At 45.2% G+C, this 22,245-nt stretch overlaps 1 protein-coding gene across 1 annotated transcript in view; it reads left to right on the top strand.

Annotated features, from left to right (window-relative positions):
* The window catches only part of LOC310862119 (cadherin-4-like), a gene marked incomplete at its 5' end in the record, with an annotated part of 78,930 nt that overhangs the window by 51,805 nt on the left and 4,880 nt on the right, over positions 1-22,245 (top strand). Inside the window, 5 exons of the mRNA XM_083769855.1 lie at positions 3,436-3,621; positions 7,750-8,006; positions 15,706-15,848; positions 20,168-20,407; positions 21,970-22,206. Coding sequence (XP_083625981.1) covers positions 3,436-3,621; positions 7,750-8,006; positions 15,706-15,848; positions 20,168-20,407; positions 21,970-22,206 — 1,063 coding nt within the window. The remainder of the gene's footprint in view (positions 1-3,435; positions 3,622-7,749; positions 8,007-15,705; positions 15,849-20,167; positions 20,408-21,969; positions 22,207-22,245) is intronic.

A 22,245-nucleotide genomic window follows, 5' to 3' on the forward strand; every position in this document is an offset into this window, starting at 1 on the left:
CCTGACTCACCACCCGCACCCCCCTCATGTCCATTAGGATTCTCTCGTGACATCAGCATAATATGGATGACAGTGGTCAGTAATAGATTAGTATTATCTAACTGTATTTCAGTGTGTTTAAGTGCATTTCCATCATCGCCACAGAAGCAAGTTAATACTATCATGGATATTGATGATGAACTTTAGTGGAGGACTTGGAGCTGTGAGAAGCAGAGCACTTTTCACCCACTCCCCTCATAAATCATCCAGTTTAACCGTGGGGTAACACCATTTTGTTTAGGATTTAGGGCCATTATGCAAATATAATAGTTTGCAGTAAACCCCATAGTGTCCCACAAATAGAAAGCTTGGGGAATTTGTTGTTAATGTTGATGATTAACATTTCATCATCCCTATTAGAAGCTGACCCATTCTTCAAGGTGGCTGTGTGTGTGTGTGGTGGGGGGGCTGGGAGACATACAGACATGCGTACAGCTAAAGACCACACCAAATAAAATAAGGAATTCAATAAGTTTAATGCACTATATCAGGGGTACTCAACATTTTTGGCTGGGGAACCCCTGAAATGCTTTGGCAATGTCTCGCGACCCCCGCAACGTCCCCATCCCCAATACAAATTGACCACTACAATAAGCTTAATAATAAATACATCATAAATAAATGCTGAAACCAGATATAATTATTAAGGAAAGTTTATGCATGTACTGTGTGTACTATATGTAAACTCTTAATTTCCATTTTCCAGCCATTCAGTTGCAAAAACTGAATAGCTGAACTGGGGGCTGGCGACCCCCCAGGTTGAGAACTCCTGCACTATATGACATAATGTTGAAGGGATGTACAGTATTGAGAGTCCGGAGAGAGTGCTGAAATAATGGAGAGATGGCAGCTGAAGGCATACAGGTATGCAGGGTGAGGGATGAAGGAAAGAGTCACAGTCTGAACAGATGGATGGACTATAGTAGGATGTTGTGGAGCCCATGCACTCAGTGGGAAATCCCTGTGCAGTACAGTAGGTAGCAGCACCGCTGTGCCTTGGCCTCCTTCCTACAGTACATGTCATCTCCACAATGATGAGGTTCCTTGTCACATGTTCTCTCTCTTCCCATCTCTCCCTCTGCCTCCTCCACTAGTTCCTCCACTGCCAACACATAGTGACAGGTGGGTGGCTGCGCTGGCTGTGTTTTGTCGAACGCCGTTTCCCTTGCCAGTCACGGTGAAAGAGCCTGTTCTCCGCCTCACCTTTGTTCCATCATGAGAGACACCATGTCGCAGAAAGAGAGGAATGAATATCTGATCAGAGAATCTGAGTCTCCAATGAATGTCTCACACCTGGTGCATTATTAACAGCTCCAGAACCAGTGTCAGGTTAGAGTTCAAGCAGTATTTTTAACTAGAGACATAAGGTTTCTAACATTGTGAGATTAATGAAGAATCCTCATTAGTAAAGCCTAGAGAGAGAGAGAGAGAGAGAGAGAGAGAGAGATAGATTGAGAGATAATTGAATTGAATTGAATTGAATTGAATTGAATTGAATTGAATTAAATTGAATTGAGAGAGTCACACATTCACAGACAGAGAACTCTTTTGGCTGACTAAATACAATACAATAATTCAACAGGTTTTATGTCCATTGCCTCCGTCTCCCAACGGAAAGGGGTAATTGGAGATGGCTGCTCATCTAGTGTCCAATCTGGTGCACCATCTGCTTCAAATAACTTTATTGACATTGTCAACCAGCAGGCATCCTATAACCGACACCCATGTCTAAAATGTCTCGGTGGAAGAGCAGGATGAGCACCTCCAACCACTACAGCAAGGGATAATATCTGGCTAGGTGGTCATTGTCGGGAGATAATTTGGGAGTTTAATCATGAAATCTAAAATCTAAAATGCTGATGGCTATGGCTTTGGTGAAGAGATGTGGCGTATACATTGAATGCACCATCAGCATTTTTGGTGAATGTTCCCCCAGAATAGGGATTCTGGTTCTCAAGTGATTAAACAAGTAAAAGTTATTTCCAAATTGTCATAAGGGAGGGAAATGGATATTCTCTCAAGTTTTCTTTGTGACATACTGTATCTTATGGGGAATGATTTTCATAATTATGTACCGTACCGTCTGGCGTAAGGCGCGGTAAACTAGTAAACAATGAAATTCATGGGGGTGCCGTGGAGGAAAGAGTTATTTAAAGGGATGCCCTGAGCCAAAAAGGTTTGAGACGTTTGAGAGTTAGAGACCACACACACACACACACACACACACACACACACACACACACACACACACACACACACACACACACACACACACACACACACACACTGCACACCTAATCTGCCCGCTGCTGTGGGCTGTTTGCTGGCCTGATGAGGGATGCCAGGCAGGGTATTATGGTCTGGTGGAGTGTTTGGTCAGGGGGCTTTGCTATTTGATATCCTACACTCAAATAAGCAGCTCAGTAACTCTTTCACGCCAGTTGACAACATGGCGCCCAGAGTGTGCCGGGTTTGATGGACGTAATTCTGGGGTGGGTGGGCATCTCTCTCTCTCTCTCTCTCTCTCTCTGCTTTAATCCCTGGATAGCTTTGATCAATCCCAGCAGAACAGACAGACGACAGACAGAGCTTCACTCTTCATCAGGCTTATCAGGACAAAGCACATGTGTTTGTAGAGCAGGAGGACATCTTCAAACCTCTCATACAGACTTACAACTGCTTGAGCCTCTGTCACTGCAGCCCTCTGTCTGTCTCCACGCGTTCCCTCCTCCTCTGCCTTAATGCCTTTTAACACAATGGAATATTATTGCTCTCTAGGATGGCAATAGGGAATGGAGGGGAAATCAACATGAGGAAATGGAGCCATTGGCACTGGAAAGGAAATAAGGAATTATCTCTCTCTCTCTCTCTCTAGCCTCTTAAAGGAGTAGTTGACCCAACATTTTAGTTATTATCTATCAATTACACACGCCATGAAGTCTTGAATTCATGCAGACTTTGAGTTTCTGTCACATTCCTAAGCCAATATATTTATGACCGGGTGGCTGCTCAGTAGGAGACTCAATGTATTGGCTTAGGAATTCTACCAAAACTATCTCCGTGAATTCAAGGCTTCATGGGGTGTGTAATTGACACAGAATAAGTCATTACGTGGGCGAACTATACTCCTTTTAATGAGGGGTTGTAGTATATAGCAAGCTTAATGTGTGCTATAACTGCAAACCCAAAATGAAAGGAAGTGAGAGTGCACGGGCTTGTTGTATTGTAAAGAAAAATGAACATGGAGGTTGAAAGGCACTCAGTGGCACTTGGAAATTGTCATCCTCAAATGATCCAGGAAGGCTGCAGCTCCAGCCAAGATAAAGACGGATTGAAGCACCGCTGTGCTAACATTCTCTCTCTCTCTCTCTCTCTCTCTCTCTCTCTCTCTCTCAGTTTGCCGGTGAGGTTCCAGAGAACAGGGTGGACGTGGCAGTGGCTAACCTGACTGTGATCGATGCCGACCAGCCTCACTCGCCCAACTGGAACGCCGTCTACCGGATCATCAGTGGAGACCCCGCCGGACACTTCACCATCCGCACAGACCCCGTCTCCAACGACGGCATGGTCACCGTGGTGAAGGTAAGATGGCATGCCAATTGCCATTTATATATAGTGCTTTTATCCAAAGCGCTTTACATAGGTTGTGCATTACATTTAACCCACTCATACACACATTCATACACAAGTGGTGGAGGAAACCAAGCTAGGAACCAACCTATACATATCGTTATCAATTAGGGGTTCAGAGTCTTGCTCAATGTCACTTCGACACTAACTCTGGGGAAGCCCATGCACTCTACCGGCCCCTGATCCACTGCCGGCCCTTGTTTAGACTGAAAAATCTGCAAACCAAGTGGCTCCCTTTAAGAGGACTTTTAATCAGAAATGAAACGCTGTACCTCTGAATTCTGATCCAGCACCTGTCTTTGTTTTGTTTTGTTCTTCAGCATGTGACCCTGTTCTTGTCCTGTACAGGCTGATGTTGTACTGTACACACAGTCACACACACAGAGTAGTGTTGTATCACCATGTGGTGTGTCGTAGGGGCTTTCCACCGTCAGGAGGTTTGCCAAAGGCAATAGCAATAGTCTAGGGAGTCACCTGAGGACAGATTGGGGTCCTTTGACTTTGAAAAGCCCCGTTATGTCCAAGTGAGGGATGGGAGACCTCTGTGGCCAACACACAAGTGTGCAGACTTGCAACACAATAGCTGCTGAGCCCATTGTAGGAAATGAGGTATTGATTTCTCAATTACAATGCAGTGTTTGTTATGCAGGTCATAATGTAGTAGTTGTGGTAAATGGCTGCAACAACACAATGTTGTCTTGTTTTGGTAGAGTTAAACACACTGTTGAATGCTTCAGCCCATTTGTACTTTTACCTACAGGGAGAATAGACAACTCACATTACACTCCACACTAATTGCTATTGCTATTTCATTGCTATTTTTATTTTGTGTTGTTGCTGCAAGAGCATGTATACTTGCATGATGTAACAATACAAATCTTACATTTTTAAACTAGGCTGATCTTGAATACTTTAAATGTACACACACTGTCTATAGAATCACACTGCACGCCCGCACGCACACTCACACACGCACGCACGCACGCACGCACGCACGCACGCACGCACGCACGCACGCACGCACGCACGCACGCACGCACGCACGCACGCACGCACGCACGCACGCACGCACACACACACACACTCACACACGCACACACACGACTGGGGTGTTTTTCCTTTGTTCCAAAATCCTGCAATGTGATTCTCATATAGGCTAAAAAAAATGTCTATAACACCTCTCCAATTCCCACAGCGCCCAGAGCACAGAGTGCTGGCATTTGCTTTTGCTCTTCATTATCTCTAGATGACTGCCTTTTATAATCGTTTCCTCTCCACTCGCTCCCTGATGTAAAATTCAGCAGGCAGCTGGGCAGCTGTAAGCTTCCGTATAGTGACCCCATGGGAAGTTATCAGGAAATCATAAAATAAGAGACAGGACTCCCAAGGGAACAGTGACTGTCTCAGAGAATAAACAAAAAAGGCTTTAACTCTCTCTGGGGACCAGGAGCTGGAATGGCTACCGACACTAATCGGCTTCATATCAAACAACCTGGGATAGGCAGAGGAGAAGTCACTGGAAGGCGCTCTGCGTTGGTATTTTTACTGTGAGTGTTTACCAGGGCCTCTGTTGCTGCTGGCAGAGATACATCACTGCATCACACTGACATCTACGTTTGTTGCAATCTCCCACCAGGGACCCCGGCTCTTCTCTGAACAAGGGCTGAGGTCTCAACCAGAACATGTCACACATTTACACTGCTCTCCGGGGAGCTCACGAGACAGTGTCCTCACTTTGGCTGCTACTATAGCGTCGGCACACAAACAACTGTTCACCTAAACACATAAACACCATCCGCCCCGGCTCGGATGACTCATTAAGACATGTAAATCACAGCTTGCCGAATGCAGAGGATGCAGAGGAAGTGCAGATGAGTGCAGGGATTCAGGAGGAGAGAGAGTGGGTGGATCTCAATGAGATGAGGGATCAGATCAAGTCGTTACAGATTAGCTAGAAGTGAAGGAGCCCAGTGATGTGGGGCCGATAGGAGATTTATTTTCTTGTGGGCAAGAGGTTGAGGCCACGTTCTTGAACTCTCATTCCTTATTTGCTTCCTTGTGTGTGTGTGTGTGTGTGTGTGTGTGTGTGTGTGTGTGCGCGCTCGTGTGCATGCGTGTGTGTGTGTGCGTGTGCATGCGTGTGTGTGTGTGTGTGTGTGTGTGTGTGTGTGTGTGTGTGTGTGTGTGTGTGTGTGTGTGTGTGTGTTAGGCAGCCTTCAGCCATCCTCTGGTAGCTTGGTAAGCAGATGAATCTGCCAGTGCGAATATATTTGCCCCTTGGGAAATGCAGGTTCCACATAGAGATACCAGACTAATATATGGCATTACATGTGCTCTGTTTATCAAAGATCCTGAAGCTGTGGAGCATGGAATAGGTTGTTGATGAGGTTCCCCGACGATGTACCACAGCATCACAATGCGTGGACATGAGTATGACGGAGGCTCTACGTCCTCCTGGTGGGGGCAAGTCAGACAGTTGGCTACAATAGCGGTGGCAACATAGCAATGTGTGGGGAGGAATTCTTTGGGATAACAACAATCATGCTCGCACTTATCAAAGAAAAGAGCGTCTGCTAAATGCCTATTGTAATTGGGAGATAAAAGGAAAATAATAAGTATTAGCTACTCTAAATTACAACAGCACCTTCCCGCATTTAGAAGACACGTCTCCACCCGGCACACTAGTCAATGGAGCTGTCTGCGTGATGAAGATTCTTTCATACATCGGCACCGGGGCGTCTGCGTGTTATCTGTGTGATGACGGATGTGTCCTTAAATGGGCACAGGGCTGTCGCGCGCCATCCACTGATAACGCAAAGGCATTATCATCAGCATCAAAAGCAACAGACACGAGCCCTGTGACGATAATCATCAACCACATATCTAAAAATGTTCCAGCATCACCTACAAGAAGCATATTTGTTCAGGCTTGCCTTTCTCTCTCTCTCTCTCTCTCTCGCTCTCTCTGTGTGGTCTAGGTCTTCATTATAAGACTTGCAGTGCTGTCACTCCAGTTAAGGCTCAGCCAGCACAAATGCTGTTGTAGATGAATGTGGCTGGCTTGCACACACACGCATGCACGCATACAGTACAAAAAAACATGCGAAGAAGTGATGACAGGAGCCTATGAATAGTTTAAGCGCTGCCGGCTTCACTCAGCGCAGAGGTGGTAATTGCAGGTATGGAGGGTTGAAACGGTGGGAAGGGGTTTGTTTTTGAGGATGGATTGTTGGAGGAGGCAAAGGTTTAGAGAAGTTTCAAGATTAAGATGTTCAATTCATCTGGGGATGGCTCTGCAGAGCTCCCATCTGCTCGTTCAGGTGTTTACCATCAACAAGACTCCCTTCAATGCTTATGCAATGAAGGGGAGATTGAGTGGGAGATTTAAAAATTGTCAAGTTGACTCTGTAATCAAAATAAGGCTGGATAGTGGATACCATGGTGAAGAGACATATCCGTGCCAAATTCTCCTCTCCATCTCCAGATATCAGATTACTGTTGAGACGGTTGGAGTATCAGCTGTCTGCTGTCCTGTCTTTTATACTCTGCTATGTTTTTGTTCTACGGGCTCTGGCGTAACAACCTAATGTGTTTTATTCTAATTAATGTTATGTTACATAATCATTATGTTAATGCATTTGTATGGTAGTGTACAATATAGTAACTAGCACATCTGCACAGTGACTAGAGGTGGTCTTAGCTCTTTCATTGTGTTGGGGAGTACACCTAATCATTGGCAATGCCAATAAAGTTATTTGAGGTAGATGGCACACAGGATTGGTTAATACTGTAGATGTGCAGCTATCTTGTTCATATACTGTATTAGTACATTGTTGCAAACACAAAATGTTGTTTGTGTGTTGTTTGAGTGAATTTCACAGTTATCACCAACATCAAAATGTATTGTTTTGTTTTGCAAAATCATGCATGTGATTAGAATCAGACGTGCTGAAATGAGCACACTACTTTTCCCCTCCTGCTGGGTTCTACAAACTAGCCTACCTCCAGTGTTGTGTTTACAGAAGAACTGAACATAACAACCTGAGTCTTACTGTGTCTCATCCCTCTCATTACCTCTAGCCGGTGGACTTTGAGATGAACCGTGCCTTCATGCTGACGGTGGTGGTATCCAACCAGGCCCACCTGGCCAGCGGCATCCAGTCCTCGCTCCAGTCCACAGCGGGAGTCACCATCTCCGTCCAGGACGTTAACGAGCCACCTTACTTCCCCACCAACCCCAAGCACATCCGCTTTGAGGAGGGTGTCCCTGCTGGCACCAGCCTGACAACGTTCTCTGCCTCCGACCCCGACAGGCTGCAGATGCCACAGACCATCAGGTATACACACTAACTAAACTACTAAATACTTTGTTGACTGGAGCCCCCAGGGTCAATGATACCATTCTACCTACTCACAACGTGTCGCATTGTGACACGTTGTGAGGCTGTAGATCTGCTATTTTCGCCAAATGTTTCCCCCAGAATAGAGAAAGTAGTCGTAAGGAGTGTCCCCTCCTTTCGACTTCTTTCACCTACACACATATTTCTCTTAAGTTATTGTTGACAATATGAAAAAGGAAATCACACCAGATTTACAGAATGTCCTTCACAGAATGCTTGTACACAACACTATCTCTCTTTTTGATGTTCAAAGGCCATGATCCTAGTTTTTCTGTGAGTGTAGCATCTCTCTGAATGCATTTCTATTTGGGGAAATTGCTTGTCTGAGGAAGAGCATTGTGCTCGAAACGTCACCATCATCTATTTGTGCAAATAAAGGCACTCACAGCATCGGTGAATGTCTTCACTTTTTGAGTGGTGCAACCACTCCAAGGAACAGCAATGTCCGTGTTAACCCACCTACATATGTGACTATGAGTACCAGTAGGGGCAAAAGTGGCGCTGTTGTGCCAGAAACAGAGAGAGAGAGAGAGAGATAGTGCTGCACTGTTGCCTACAGTGCTTACAGTGTGCTCAAATAAAACACTATGCTATTTCTATACTCTACTTCGCTGATTTTGACCTCCAGCCTTGAGGCATTTAGAATACTGAGGTTCTACAGTATAAAGGCCAGGTCCAACTGAACATTTCCAACTCGACACAGAGATATTGAATTGAAGTGCATGGCTTGTAAATCATCCCTGCATAATTATGCACAATCAGCAGGCAGAAATGCCTCTGTTCCACCTCAGCAGTTTGAGGTCAGGGGGCAGGGATGAGGCTACAGTATATCTTGACATTGCTCATCTCTCAAAGGCTGCAAAGATTATGAGCCAGTCTAGCACTCTGAGTAGCAAGGTTAAGAGGGTTAATTAAGAGTACTAGATTCTGGGTTAATTAAAGGTGTGTGTATTCCATATAATAAGTGCACACACACACACACACAGTATGAATGCATGCACGCACGCACGCACGCACGCACGCACGCACGCACGCACGCACGCACGCACGCACGCACACACACACACACACACACACACACACACACACACACACACACGCACACACGAACCCACACACACACACACACACACACACACACACACACACAAACACGCACACCTGGCCATAGCCAATGCTGAAACAGAATTCTGTCTGCCGGCAGACAGAATGTTAAAACTCTGCATTTCAACTGTGAACCAACCTTTACTGTAAATGACCAGCTGACTTCCATCATGCTGTCGACTTAACTAAAGATGCACCTGCATAATGGTCACGTGAGTCAAAGTATAGATAATCCCTTTATTGTCATTGTCAAATATAGTACTCCACTATTGTACAATTTCATGAGTATTGGAAGTAATAGGGGCATGAATAAGGAGTGTTTACAGTATGATATAACTACTATTTAACAGTTTTCACCCGGACTGCTTTGTGCGGTGCACCCCGCCCCTTTATAAGTGTCTCCTGTATGTTTATTCACACTGAGGAAGGCCTGTGGGCCGAAACGATCTGCTGTTGTATGACTTGAACAACAAGAAATTGTTAAAGGATCAAAGTGAGTGCTGATAATCTTTTCTTATATACTATTTCTGCCGTGATAGTAACCATAGCCAGTACTATGTGCTTGCTGACCAGCAGCAACCAAGCAAGTTGACTAAAGGTCAAGTTCTTTATTTCTCAATAATTCAACAAGCCAATAGCAACATGGCAGGCAGTATAAAGCTTGTTCTCTCCTCAGCAGTGAGATGAAAAAATATGAAAATAAGTCAAGACATTGCAAGGTAAAATTATAAAAAATACGGATTAACAAGACAAAGAGTCTAAAAGCTTTGCTAGCAGACCCTAGAGTCTATACTGACCCTGAACAACCAACTGGAGATTTTGGCCTAAGGGTGGCGCTAGAAGAAAGGCAATATGAGATCACCAAAATCCGTAAATATAGTGTTTAACCTATGTGGAAGCATGAAGGTGAACAGCAACCGTCATTCTGACAGCCTGCATGTTGATGAAATAGAAAGTAGGATATATTTTTTTCGTATATGTAAGTATGTTAGTATTGATTTTATGAGATATATTACGGCTATTTACTTGATATTGATCTCAGAAAAACAGCAGAGTCTCGGATTGCACACACGTCTACGACGTGCAGTTTGTCTTTAAAAGACAGCCCAGATTATTATCCTATTATCCTTATTAACAACTGATGAAGTATCAGGATAGGGTTGGTACTCTGTTGATAACAACTGATGAAGTATCAGGATAGGGTTGGTACAAACAACCCTATCCTGATAGGGTTGTATCCTCACTATCCTGGTAGGGTTGGATCCTGGTTGTTGATAACAACTGTGCATGGATGGAGCCAGACAGAACCCTGGGTCGGCGTATGTGACATTAATAATGCCTCCTACTTCCACCCAAAGCTCAAACTCCACCAGAAACCTTTCCTCCCTGTGTTCTCTGGGGAGAAGATGTAAACACATTTACCAGCTAATTTCACAGTAAATGAGAGTAAATTGGGTGTACATTATAATTTAGGAGGACGCCAGCTGCTCTCTCTCCTTCTTTCTACTTAATTCACTTTATGCAACCCCCTCCCTATTCCCCTATCACATTTGCACATTAACTCTCTCTCTCTCTCTCTCTCTCTCTCTCTCTCTCTCTCTCACGTGCTCTCTCTCTCTCGCACATACGCGCGCGCACACACACACACACACACACACACACACACACACACACACACACACACACACACACACACACACACACACACACACACACACACACACACACACACACTTAGCATCTTAACACACTTTATTTGCTCATTTGAGAGGGACTGTAAATTAACGAACAAGGCATTCAAATACAGTAGTATTAGTATGCAAGAATGCAAGTTTTCACCCTGTCCCTGACATGTAGCAACAAAAGCAAGAAACAAGGAACAAGGAACATAAGACAAATACAAAATGTAAAATCTGAATACAAAAGTACAGTAAGAGTGTGATTTATCAATAAAACTAGAGACTTAAATGAGTTTTAAGAACAGGCTAAAGTACCCTACAGTGGCATTTCAATAAAATAATCCTAAATTAGTAAAGAAAATATTAATTTATAGTGGATAGCATCGTCACTAGCAGGTGAGCCAATATGTTGCAGCAGTGGCAAGCATGGAATTAATTGTCATAATGACTGAATTGGGATTCCAAATTCTCTTGAAAACAGACAAAATTGATTGATGTCAAATTATAGTCACCTGCATATGTAGACAGAGTATGGAATTATGGAATTAGTATGGAATTTCATTTCATACATAAGTATGGAAAACCTGGAAAAGTATGGAAAATGTAAAATAATGTGTGGAAAAATATTTATGTTTCCAGACTAGGAATGGCCATTTTGCTTTCATGCTTTCGAGAGAGAGAGCGGAGGGGGCAGGGACATGCAGAGGGAATACGAAGGGCAAGGGCTGGAATATTTTTCTTTTAAATTTCTACCCAGATTTAAAGGAATATCTAATTTTAAACACTAGGAAATTACACACCCAGTCTGCCCTGCAGCCCAAATTACTGGTTATCAAAGTAAAATGAGCAGTTGCTAGCTTTGCTGTTATTAATATTAAGTATCACATTTGCTTGATTGCCTAGAAGTGCCTGTCAGTCAGAAAGTGTGTGTGATTGAAAATTGTGATATGACACTGGACTGAGAGAGAGAGAGAGAGAGAGAGAGAGAGTGAGAGAGAGAGGTAACTGTCCCTCGTTCCTGCCTGAGTCGTAACAAATTAGGCTATTTGAAATGAACAGTATAAAACTTATACACATACATGACATGACAGATCTGTCTCGGACCGGTTCACTTCACTCGTTTCAGTCGTTGTGCGCATCGCAGCAGTGTAGCTCTCGCTGCTCTCCGCTCGAGATGAATGAATGTCATGTGCTCACGATTTATATATTTTGTTGTGTGCGACGGCGGTTCCGCACACCCAAACAAAATATATCATTAATTGCGCTGAAAACCTTGAAGCATTCTGCCCGCCCTGTGGGTGAACCCGCGGGACCTGCGGACAACGCGCCGTGCATCACTAGTAGGAACCCAGTGTATACCATTACCACATACATATCACTGTATTGTAATCTTTACATCGATCACTGTATCATAATGTTATACATTAAGCCATTGCACTTTCAGCTTCCCACAGACCTGAACGCACAGTGAACGCACCAGGGAGGCAATTTGTGTAACTTTGCTCCTGTTTATCAAAAAGTTGACTGCACATTCACGCTGTGTCTAATTATGTTTGGGATCTTCCCATAAAGAGGTAGATGTCTTCATGTAAAATGGATGTTGGAGATGAGGGAGGAAGATTTACGGAAGTCGTAAATGTGTGGCGGTGGAGAGATGAGTGCAGGTGGTATAGTAGTATGAACCTGACAGGTGCTCATCAGACGGGGTAGCAGGTTGACAGGGGTTCGTTTGGGGGTTGATGTGAGGTAGGGTGGGGGACGGGGAGGGCAGAGTGAGGTATCATCTGTCAGATGCTGCACATTCAGGTCCACATGGGATTGGAGACACTCGCATAATGATTACCCACGACACCGTGCCTGAGCTGATGCATTTTTCATCCTCGGGGTCATGGGTTTGAAAAATAAATGTTGTACCACCTCCCTGCTGCTTGCTAACATCACTAAACCTGCCAGCCTTAATCATCCATTCACCCCACGTACTCACACACACACACACACACCGATCCCCAAATGAGACAACCTTCAGTATACAGGTATAGACCTTTGCTTGGGGAGGCAATAAGGAAAGGGAAGGAATAAAAACACTTTTCACACCGTAATGTATGTTAATTAGTTAACACAGGGGGTAAACAAGAAGTGTTTACCTTTCCAACTACACAGAAAGCACTTCATTAAAAGTTAGTCTTGGCCACTGACTGCCAATTGCCCACAGCGGTGTTGCTAATGTTGGGTATTTGTAAACAACAACACTGCAGCTGCCTTCCAAAAACCTTGTTCTTCATGTTCTAATGATCCGATTAGCCCTACCGTGTAATTAAAAGCCACCTGAAACATCTTAACCTTAAAAGTGAATTAAGCGGAAGACAAGACACCTAGACTGGGATCTGGTTCAGCACCCTGCTGACATGCTCCTAACCCACCTGAAGACAAGACACCTAGACTGGGATCTGGTTCAGCACCCTGCTGACATGCTCCTAACCCACCTAAAGACAAGACACCTAGACTGGGATCTGCTTTCAGCACCCTGCTGACATGCTCCTAATCCACCTGAAGGTTTCTTAGAAACGACAAAAAAAAACAAGACTAATATACTCTGGATCGTCTCTTAAATTACTAGGAAGATTTGCTCGGTCGATGGGTCATTATGTGCTTAATTTTCTTACACATACGTTTTATTATATCTGCAATGAGCACTGTTTGGGAGACTAATTAAAGTGCAATGGTGAACGAGAATAGTGTCTTGTACCTTTTTACTTTGTCACATTTCTATTTTTGAGGAGCTTTCAGTTAAGAGAGACAGGCGAACCAAGGGCAGAAAAAGGAGAGCCATGTGAGGTGATACAAGATGGGGTCGGATTCTAACCTCGATCATTGCGCTCACTAGGTGGATAATGGACTGTGCACTAACTGGCTGAGCACCCCAGCTCTAATCTTCTTAACGTGTTACCAGACCGCAGAGAGCCACAGAAAGAACAGGGTCTGTCCACCTTTCAACGGACACAATGGAGGGAAGGCGAGAGAAAGGTGTCCCAAATCTCAGCCGCACCGGGGGTAAAGGCGACAGAGGATGGAGAAGAAAACAACAACATGCGGTTGAAAAGGAAATAATGCCTTTTTAATTACTGCCAAATCTCAAGTGTCAGGTAAATCCTGCTGAGGATAACAGCTAACACATTCAGTTCAAATTACTGTAACCAGTAACGGTGCGTTCCCCCTCGTTTCTCTTACTACCTTCGCATCCCTCACCCCACTCTGCTGGACATGCTCCAGCCACTCATTTCACAGTCTGACAGTCAGTCAGGGTTCAGCTCACCTCGGGAGTGTAGGAATATCACCTCTTTGATTCCCTTTCCTGTACTGCGCTACACCGCTAGGAACTCAACCACTACCTGCTGGGAAAATCCCTCCCCCCCTCTCTACCGATGTGGAGATTACACCCTCCACAACGGCAACCATCCATCGCCATCACTCCACAAACAAAAATTCACCCGCATAAATAATTTAATTGTATGTATTTCATTGTTTGCATATGTATTTGTCTATAAGCAGACCTGATCCGTAGCATATAAAAATGAGAATGAGATCAAATCCTTTTGGATTCTTCTGGCAATATGACTTAACAGAATGACTTAGTGGCCCCCTTGCTGACTGTGACTGAATTAAATCAGATGGATGTGGAAACGTCACCTGCATACACACACACTGGTATTGCATGTTCATAAATCATAGGTAGGCTACGCTTGCCGCTGCCAGGGTTGCAGGCGATGGACCCCGAAATGCAAAGGAAATGAGAAAGAAATATGAATAGATGGGTGAGGAACATGAGGCGTGAGGCGATCTAGGTTCAGAGAGATCATAATTATGGTGAGGGGCTCGGTCGCCTCGGTCGCAGCCTTACTCATCTGCGAAGAGAAAAGCCTGGTCACAACCTAAGGCAGAGAGTGTATCGGCGGAAGTGTTGGGCCGGAACATCCGTCAGATGTATTGACCCCAGGTATACGATATTCTTTCAGCCAATCCCAACACTAATTTGATTCACAGAGAATGTAAACTGATTTCTAAAGCGTCAACGTAGTTTCCTTAAGCGGTGCAAAAATGCTGCAACTTCCGATACCAAAAAATGCTACACTCTACAGCGTAGGTCTTGTCCAGCGTGGGGGAGAGGTGGTATTCACTCTACAGCGTAGATCTTGTCCAGCGTGGGGGAGAGGTGGTATTCACTCTACAGCGTAGGTCTTGTCCAGCGTGGGGGAGAGGTGGTATTCACTCTACAGCGTAGGTCTTGTCCAGCGTGGGGGAGAGGTGGTATTAACTCTACAGCGTATAGGTCTTGTCCAGTGTGGGGGAGGGGTGGTATTCAGAGACATCAGATGGAAAAGGAAAGAGCAGATTAAGCACTTCTGGAGAGTGGAGTGAGACGCACATGGACGCACACACACACACACACACACACACGCACACATGCACACACACACACACACACACACACACACACACACACACACACACACACACACACACACACACACGTACAGTATATGTGCATGAGAACAAAAGATTATGCACACGCATGCATGCACATGGTTGCTGTAGTACTTAACAGAGGAGGTAATTGGCTTCAGTGCGTTATACATGGGTGGAAAATGAGCTGAAATTGACTGTAGTCTGCAGAATCTAGAGTAGAAGTCATGTTAAACTTGAGTGGAGCCGTGAGGTCAGGGTGGGTGGGTTTATGTGTGTGTATGTGTGGGGGGGATGTGTGCTTGGTATGTGAGACACATACTGTAGCATGAAAGGAAATGTATTTGGTGTGTTAGTAACTTCTCTATTGATGTGTCCCTGTGCACACTCAGGTATTCAAAGATGAACGACCCTGCAGACTGGTTGGCCATCAACAGAACCAACGGTCAGATCGTTACCACGGCAACCCTGGACCGAGAGTCCATCTATGTCAAAAACAATATCTATGAAGCCACCTTCCTGGCCACAGACAATGGTAAGAAGCCTCTTACAGTGTTCCATTCCACTCCTATACAGGAGTGCTTCTTCTTATCCTTCTCATTTCCATACAACCTTTATCCTTTCATCTCTGTATGAAAGTGCAGTTCATTAATCAGTGCCAAAACCAAACTCCAGACTGAACTTTGTGTGTCTCTAGAACCATGGAGGACATGGAGTCTGGGCTCGCTGGCTCTGGTTCAGAGAGATGTACAGCTGGCTTAGAGCTGGCAGCCATGAATCCATACTGATCCTTAGCTTAGCCGAGCACAAACTCAATCAGTTTATTTTTTCTCAAGCGAGAAGCATCTGCTTTTTTCCCCCCTCCAAGAGTGTCTTATCACTGACGCACAGTGCACTGGTGTGTTTACCTCGAGTTGGGATGGGTGTGAATCACCACTGACAGTCAGATTGTGTGTGTGTGTGTGTGTGTGTGTTTGTGCACGTGTGTGAGTGTGCTTATGCGTGCATGTGTTCGTGTGACATCACAAATGTGTTTGCATACATGCGTTTAGCTGTCATTTACAATTACCCTCCCTCTCTCTCCTTCTTTATCCCTCCTTTAATTCCGCCTGTTTTTCTCAATGTGAAAGTGATGTGTCTGAGCAGTCTCCTGTGTGTTCCATTTAAGACCCCTTCCAATTCTCGGTGACTGCATTGTTTATTTCTCCCTTCAAATGTTTTCAAAAACTTCATGAGAGCAATGTGTGGGTGTAAATGACACTCCGTGTTTGTTTACATGTCATGTTTGCTACGGCACAGAATCAAGCAGCGCAGCAGGTGGCCTGTTTTCCAGCCTGATTCGCCGCATTCCGTCAATGTGTTTTGTCACATCGCTGCTCAGTCTGGAACGTCTCCTACTGCGTCTCCAAGGTATAGGCGGGACATGCCGAAACTGAGAAACCGACTTGAAGCTTCTGATTGGTCTGTGGTGCAGATTGGGACAAAAACACCAGTTTGACATCATATCAACTGCTGTTGCCCTGCAACGTCCCCTTATTATTTTCATTAGCATTTTTGAGTGGTGCTAGCCACTCCTATACGCAGCTATGTGTGTCCCTATAAACGTGTCCCTGTGTGCGAGCACGGACAGCTGAAACACCTTGCTAATACCACTGGATGGCACTGTTGAGCAGCATCACACACACGCACGCACGCACACACACACAAAGGCCAGGGAGGAGGGCTTGTACAGTACAGTACTACAGCACGAGTACAGTACAGCACCACACACTTCAGACTGATTTTATTTTCTTGTACTACTTGTACTTCTTGAAACTGATATAGTGGACTACTGAGTCAAATAGACCGTAGGTTTTTCTCTTGAGTCTCGAACTGGTGCTAACTTTTTCAACAGTGAGAAAATAATGGACAGAGTGGCGCTGGCTGATGATGAAAATACCCTAACCCTACTCTGATTCGTTGGAACAACATCCAATCAGCAACAACGTTGCTACGTAACAGGTTACGTTATGAAATACGAGGCTGGCCATAGGCGTGTGTGTGTGTGTGTGTGTGTGTGTGTGTGTGTGTGTGTGTGTGTGTGTGTGTGTGTGTGCGTGTGTGTGTGTGTGTGTGTGTGTGTGTGTGTGTGTGTGTGTGTGTGTGTGTGTGTGTGTGTGTGTGTGTGTGTGTGTGTGTGTGTGTGTGTGTGTGTGTGTGTGTGTGTGTGTGTGTGTCTGTGTGTGTGTGTGTGTGTGTGTGCGCGTGTGCGTGCGTGCAGAGGCTGAAAAAAAATATTAGAATCTGCTGCTAATGCTAACTATAGACTTCATTCAATCGGAAATTGCAGCAGACTGTGTGGGTGTTGGAGTGTCAGCCATCATAATGTGAGAGGGGATTGTAGTAAGATATGATGGGGTGGTGATGTGACTGAGAGGAGGGACAGAGCAGAGATACATACAGGGTGGTGATGTGACTGAGAGGAGGGACAGAGCAGAGATGCATACAGGGTGGTGATGTGACTGAGAGGAGGGACAGAGCAGAGATACATACAGGGTGGTGATGTGACTGAGAGGAGGGACAGAGCAGAGATACATACAGGGTGGTGAGTGACTGAGAGGAGGGACAGAGCAGAGATACATACAGGGTGGTGAGTGACTGAGAGGAGGGACAGAGCAGAGATACATACAGGGTGGTGAGTGACTGAGAGGAGGGACAGAGCAGAGATACATACAGGGTGGTGATGTGACTGAGAGGAGGGACAGAGCAGAGATACATACAGGGTGGTGAGTGACTGAGAGGAGGGACAGAGCAGAGATACATACAGGGTGGTGATGTGACTGAGAGGAGGGACAGAGCAGAGATACATACAGGGTGGTGATGTGACTGAGAGCAGGGACAGAGCAGAGATACATACAGTGTGGTGAGTGACTGAGAGGAGGGACAGAGCAGAGATACATACAGGTGGACAGTCTGAGAAGGAGACATATTATCACGTCCCTGCACCATCTGCCTTACACCTACAGCACACACACCTACTGTATGTTGTTGTTTTGTCTTTTAAGAACATAAGCTACCTTTTCAAATTGCTCAGCTGCCACCAATAAGAGAAACTTAATACAAATCCTTTCCATGAATTTACACAAACATAATTATTTATTTAGCCCACATAATTCTCCTATCAGCTGTAGCAAGCTGCTTCTGCATGTCCTCGAACAAACTGGAGAATACAGAGCTCCCTAAGAGAGTGTGTGTGTGCGTGTGTGCGTGTGTGTGTGTGTGTGTGCGTGCATGGGTGTGCGGGTGTGTGTGTGTGTGTGTGTGTGTTTTCCGGCATGCAGCCTGGAGAACCAAGATCAATACCTGATCCAGTGATGTGGAATAACAGGATGATTGACAATAGCCACCCCCTGACCCCCACTCCTAACCCCCCCCCCCCCCCCTCTCTCTCTTTCTCCAAAATAAATCTTGCTCTGTTGCCATGTTTATTTGGTGGATACGAATATGTCAGCTTTGCATAAATCTTTGTAAATTACAGTTCTTGCCACACGGGATCACGGGACACATGGGATCTTGGGGTAGTTCCCCTCTAGCATTGGCTTGGTGGGGCGTGGTGGGGAAATGATTCTTAATTTGGGGCAGCCGAGGGTTGCCAACCACTGACACGCTCAATGAACAGCTCTGCCGCTCACACTGCTCATGAGTCTCTTTCTTTTTTCCACAGCTGTCCTTTTTCCATCACACACACACACACACACACACACACACACACACACACACACACACACACACACACACACACACACACACACATACGCTCGTGTGCTGCCTGAACTGTTTTCTAGCTTGCTCTCTCAATGGTGTCTTTTATTCTGTATTATTATATCCCCGGAAAGCTGTTACTGATGTTGTTTTTCTGTCTAATCACTGCAACTATAGCTTCGAGATGTGTGTGCGTGTGCCTTCACGTTGTATGCATGTGTTCACTGGCACGGAAGAGTGAACTGTCCCAGAAAGTATGATGGAAGTGATCAAACAGACAGATAGGCCATCCTGTAGGACCATCTCATTGTATCCTATATTCAGATAGGCCATCCTGTAGGACCATCTCATTGTATCCTATATTCAAATGGCCTAATAGTGCAGATGTCAGACACAACATAAGCCAAATGCACGTACACGGACATTAGATTTTCAACATGCACTGATGGCAGACACAACAGAAACCGTGTGAAATGCACATACATGGAGATTTTCGACTTGTACAACAATAAATGAACATTTATGGAGATGCACATCTCGAGTCAAATGTGATCGGTCGGACCGACAGTGCAAGATACTGGTCCTCTCGTGTTGAAAAATCACCACCCAGACGCAGACTTGTTTTATTATGTTACAGTCATCATTACTGAACCTCTGTGCCTCTCTGGGTGTTTGGGTGTGCTACTGTGCTGTGTATTGCTGACAGAGTGGGAAAAGGGTTTGATTTGGTCGCATAAGGGGAAGAGCAGAGGTGGAAAACAGAAATGTCAGAAGTATTTCTGTCAAAAACAGAAAGTCTCCTCTGGCCTCTCTCTTCCATCTCTCTCATTTGACAAATACAAACTCTCTGCTTCCATCTGGAGCAGAGCTTCTCGTTCACTACAGGTTTGTATTGACTGCACTGTTTTCTCTGCCCTACTCTTCCCTCTCCTCTCTGTTCCTGTTCTTCATCTCATCCACCCGTCCAACCCCCCTGCCTTCCGACATTATTTTCCTTCTCCCTGTCTGCCTTCGCTTGGCCGTCTCATTCTCTCCGCTTCCTTCTCCATCAATCCCTTCCATTGTATTCTTGTGGACCTCATATTCTCCTCCTGCTCTCGTTCATGCTTCCAGGCTCTCCTGCAGCCAGCGGGACGGGCACTCTGCAGATATACCTGATAGATATTAATGACAACCCCCCGGCGCTGGTACCCAAGGAGGCTCAGATCTGTGAGCGGGTGAACAGGAATGCCAACGGGGTCAACATCACGGCCGTCGACGCCGACATCGAGCCCAACGCTGGACCCTTCGTCTTTGAGCTGCCCAGCTTCCCCTCCAGCGCTCGGCGTAACTGGACCATAACCCGGATCAACGGTGAGGAGAAGTCGTAGGCAGAGGATCATGGCTGTACTTATAGGGATGGGTATCGTTGGGATTTTTGTGAATCCGGTACCGATTCCGGTTCTGCTTATCGATTCCGGTTCCTATAATGGTTCCCTAATTCGGTTCCAAATGGTACAAAATAACTTATTATAATGTTTATTTAAAATAATAGGTCAACGTTGTATTCCTATTTATTGCCTTAGTCAAGTTAACACAAAGCGTGCTAACAACTCCCACAAACTGATTACCCTGTACGCTACGATGATAGCATTGGATGACCAACCTTTTCCTAGGCAGACAGTAAATGTTCTCTTATAGCGAGAATCACACAGCATACCTCAAAAGAAAGCTTAACTTGTCCACTCCAATTTGAAAAAAATAATTGATTTTACCATCTTCCATTCTGGAGATATGTACCTTTATGTAACACCTGCTTTTGTTAAGACATGTCATGTTAAGACATGTCATGAATAGAGTAGCATATTAACCTTTATTCAAACGTACGTTGAGGATAAGAGTGACAACACATTTTGACAATAACTAAAGAAAGCCTATCTCAGACTGAGGAGCACTACAAGTCTGCAACACATATTTGCTCTATATGTGCGTGTGTACAATTCAAACTGTAGAATTGGTTATTGTCACGGACAGAAGTGAGTATTTCCTTTTCCTTTTCCAACTGCGTGCGTTGTGAGTGCAGACAGAGCCATTAATTAGCGACTCTGTAGCCTACAGCTGTGAGACTCTGCCTTTGATGTGCGAGCGGTCTTACTGATTGACTGGCTGAAGAGTAACTGTTAACCCCCAAATGATCCCCCCACCGTCCACGTTCCCCTGTCAATGCTGCATAGAGAGAGAGAGAGATACGCTCGCACACGCAGCTACTCTACACCAGTGTTTCATCAGATTTAGCTGTTAAATAAATAAATAATTAGCGTGTGACAGCGCACGTCTGTAGGAACCGATAGTTAGAACTGAAATTGAATTGTTGTAATGGATACCCATGAGTACCCATGCATGTTCGGTTCGGTACCTGCTTGGTCCAGAGGTTTGGGACCCACCCCTAGCTGTACTAGTACCAGATTCTCAGACCAGAACAGATCTGTAGTGCTGCAATCCTTTCATAAGCATAGCTTGTGGAAGAAAGTAGAAGTGTGCGTGCAATTTTCAGGAACACCAGGTCTAAGGGAGATGCCGCAAACGTATAACTCCAAGGCCATAGTTTAGTATTAAATACATAGTTCCGGCAGACGTGCCGCCTTCAGCGATGACAGCTGAATGTCTCTCCGTTCTTTTTCATCCTATAGAAGATAGCTTTTCTGCCAAAAAGTGTACTTTCATGAAGTACCTCTGAGTGAGGAGTGTTTCTCTTTGTCTTACACCGAAGCATTTATTGTAGCTGTGACACAGTTTCCCCAGAATAATAACTGACATGCCAGTTGTTGATTTAATACCAGATGACCATTGTTTGAATAATTGTGTCTTATGTGTTATTTTCATCGGTAGCAACTATCTCTCTCTCTCTCTCTCTCTCTCTCTCTCTCTCGTCACAGGGGACTATGCCCGTTTGGGTTTGAGGTACCAGGTGTATTTGGAGCCGGGGATGTACGAGGTCCCTGTAGTCGTGTCGGACTCGGGGAACCCTCCCCTGTCCAATAGGTCTATCATCAGGTTGAAGGTGTGCCCCTGCGATGAGAATGGAGACTGTACCACCCTGGGGGCTGTGGCTGCAGCCGGGCTGGGCACTGGAGCCATCATTTCTATACTTATCTGCATCATCATTCTTCTCAGTAAGTAAACACGCACGCACGCACGCACGCACGCACATT

Source organism: Protomyctophum parallelum (genome assembly GCF_964188405.1).
Source record: "Protomyctophum parallelum genome assembly, chromosome: 7".
NCBI lineage: Eukaryota > Metazoa > Chordata > Actinopteri > Myctophiformes > Myctophidae > Protomyctophum > Protomyctophum parallelum.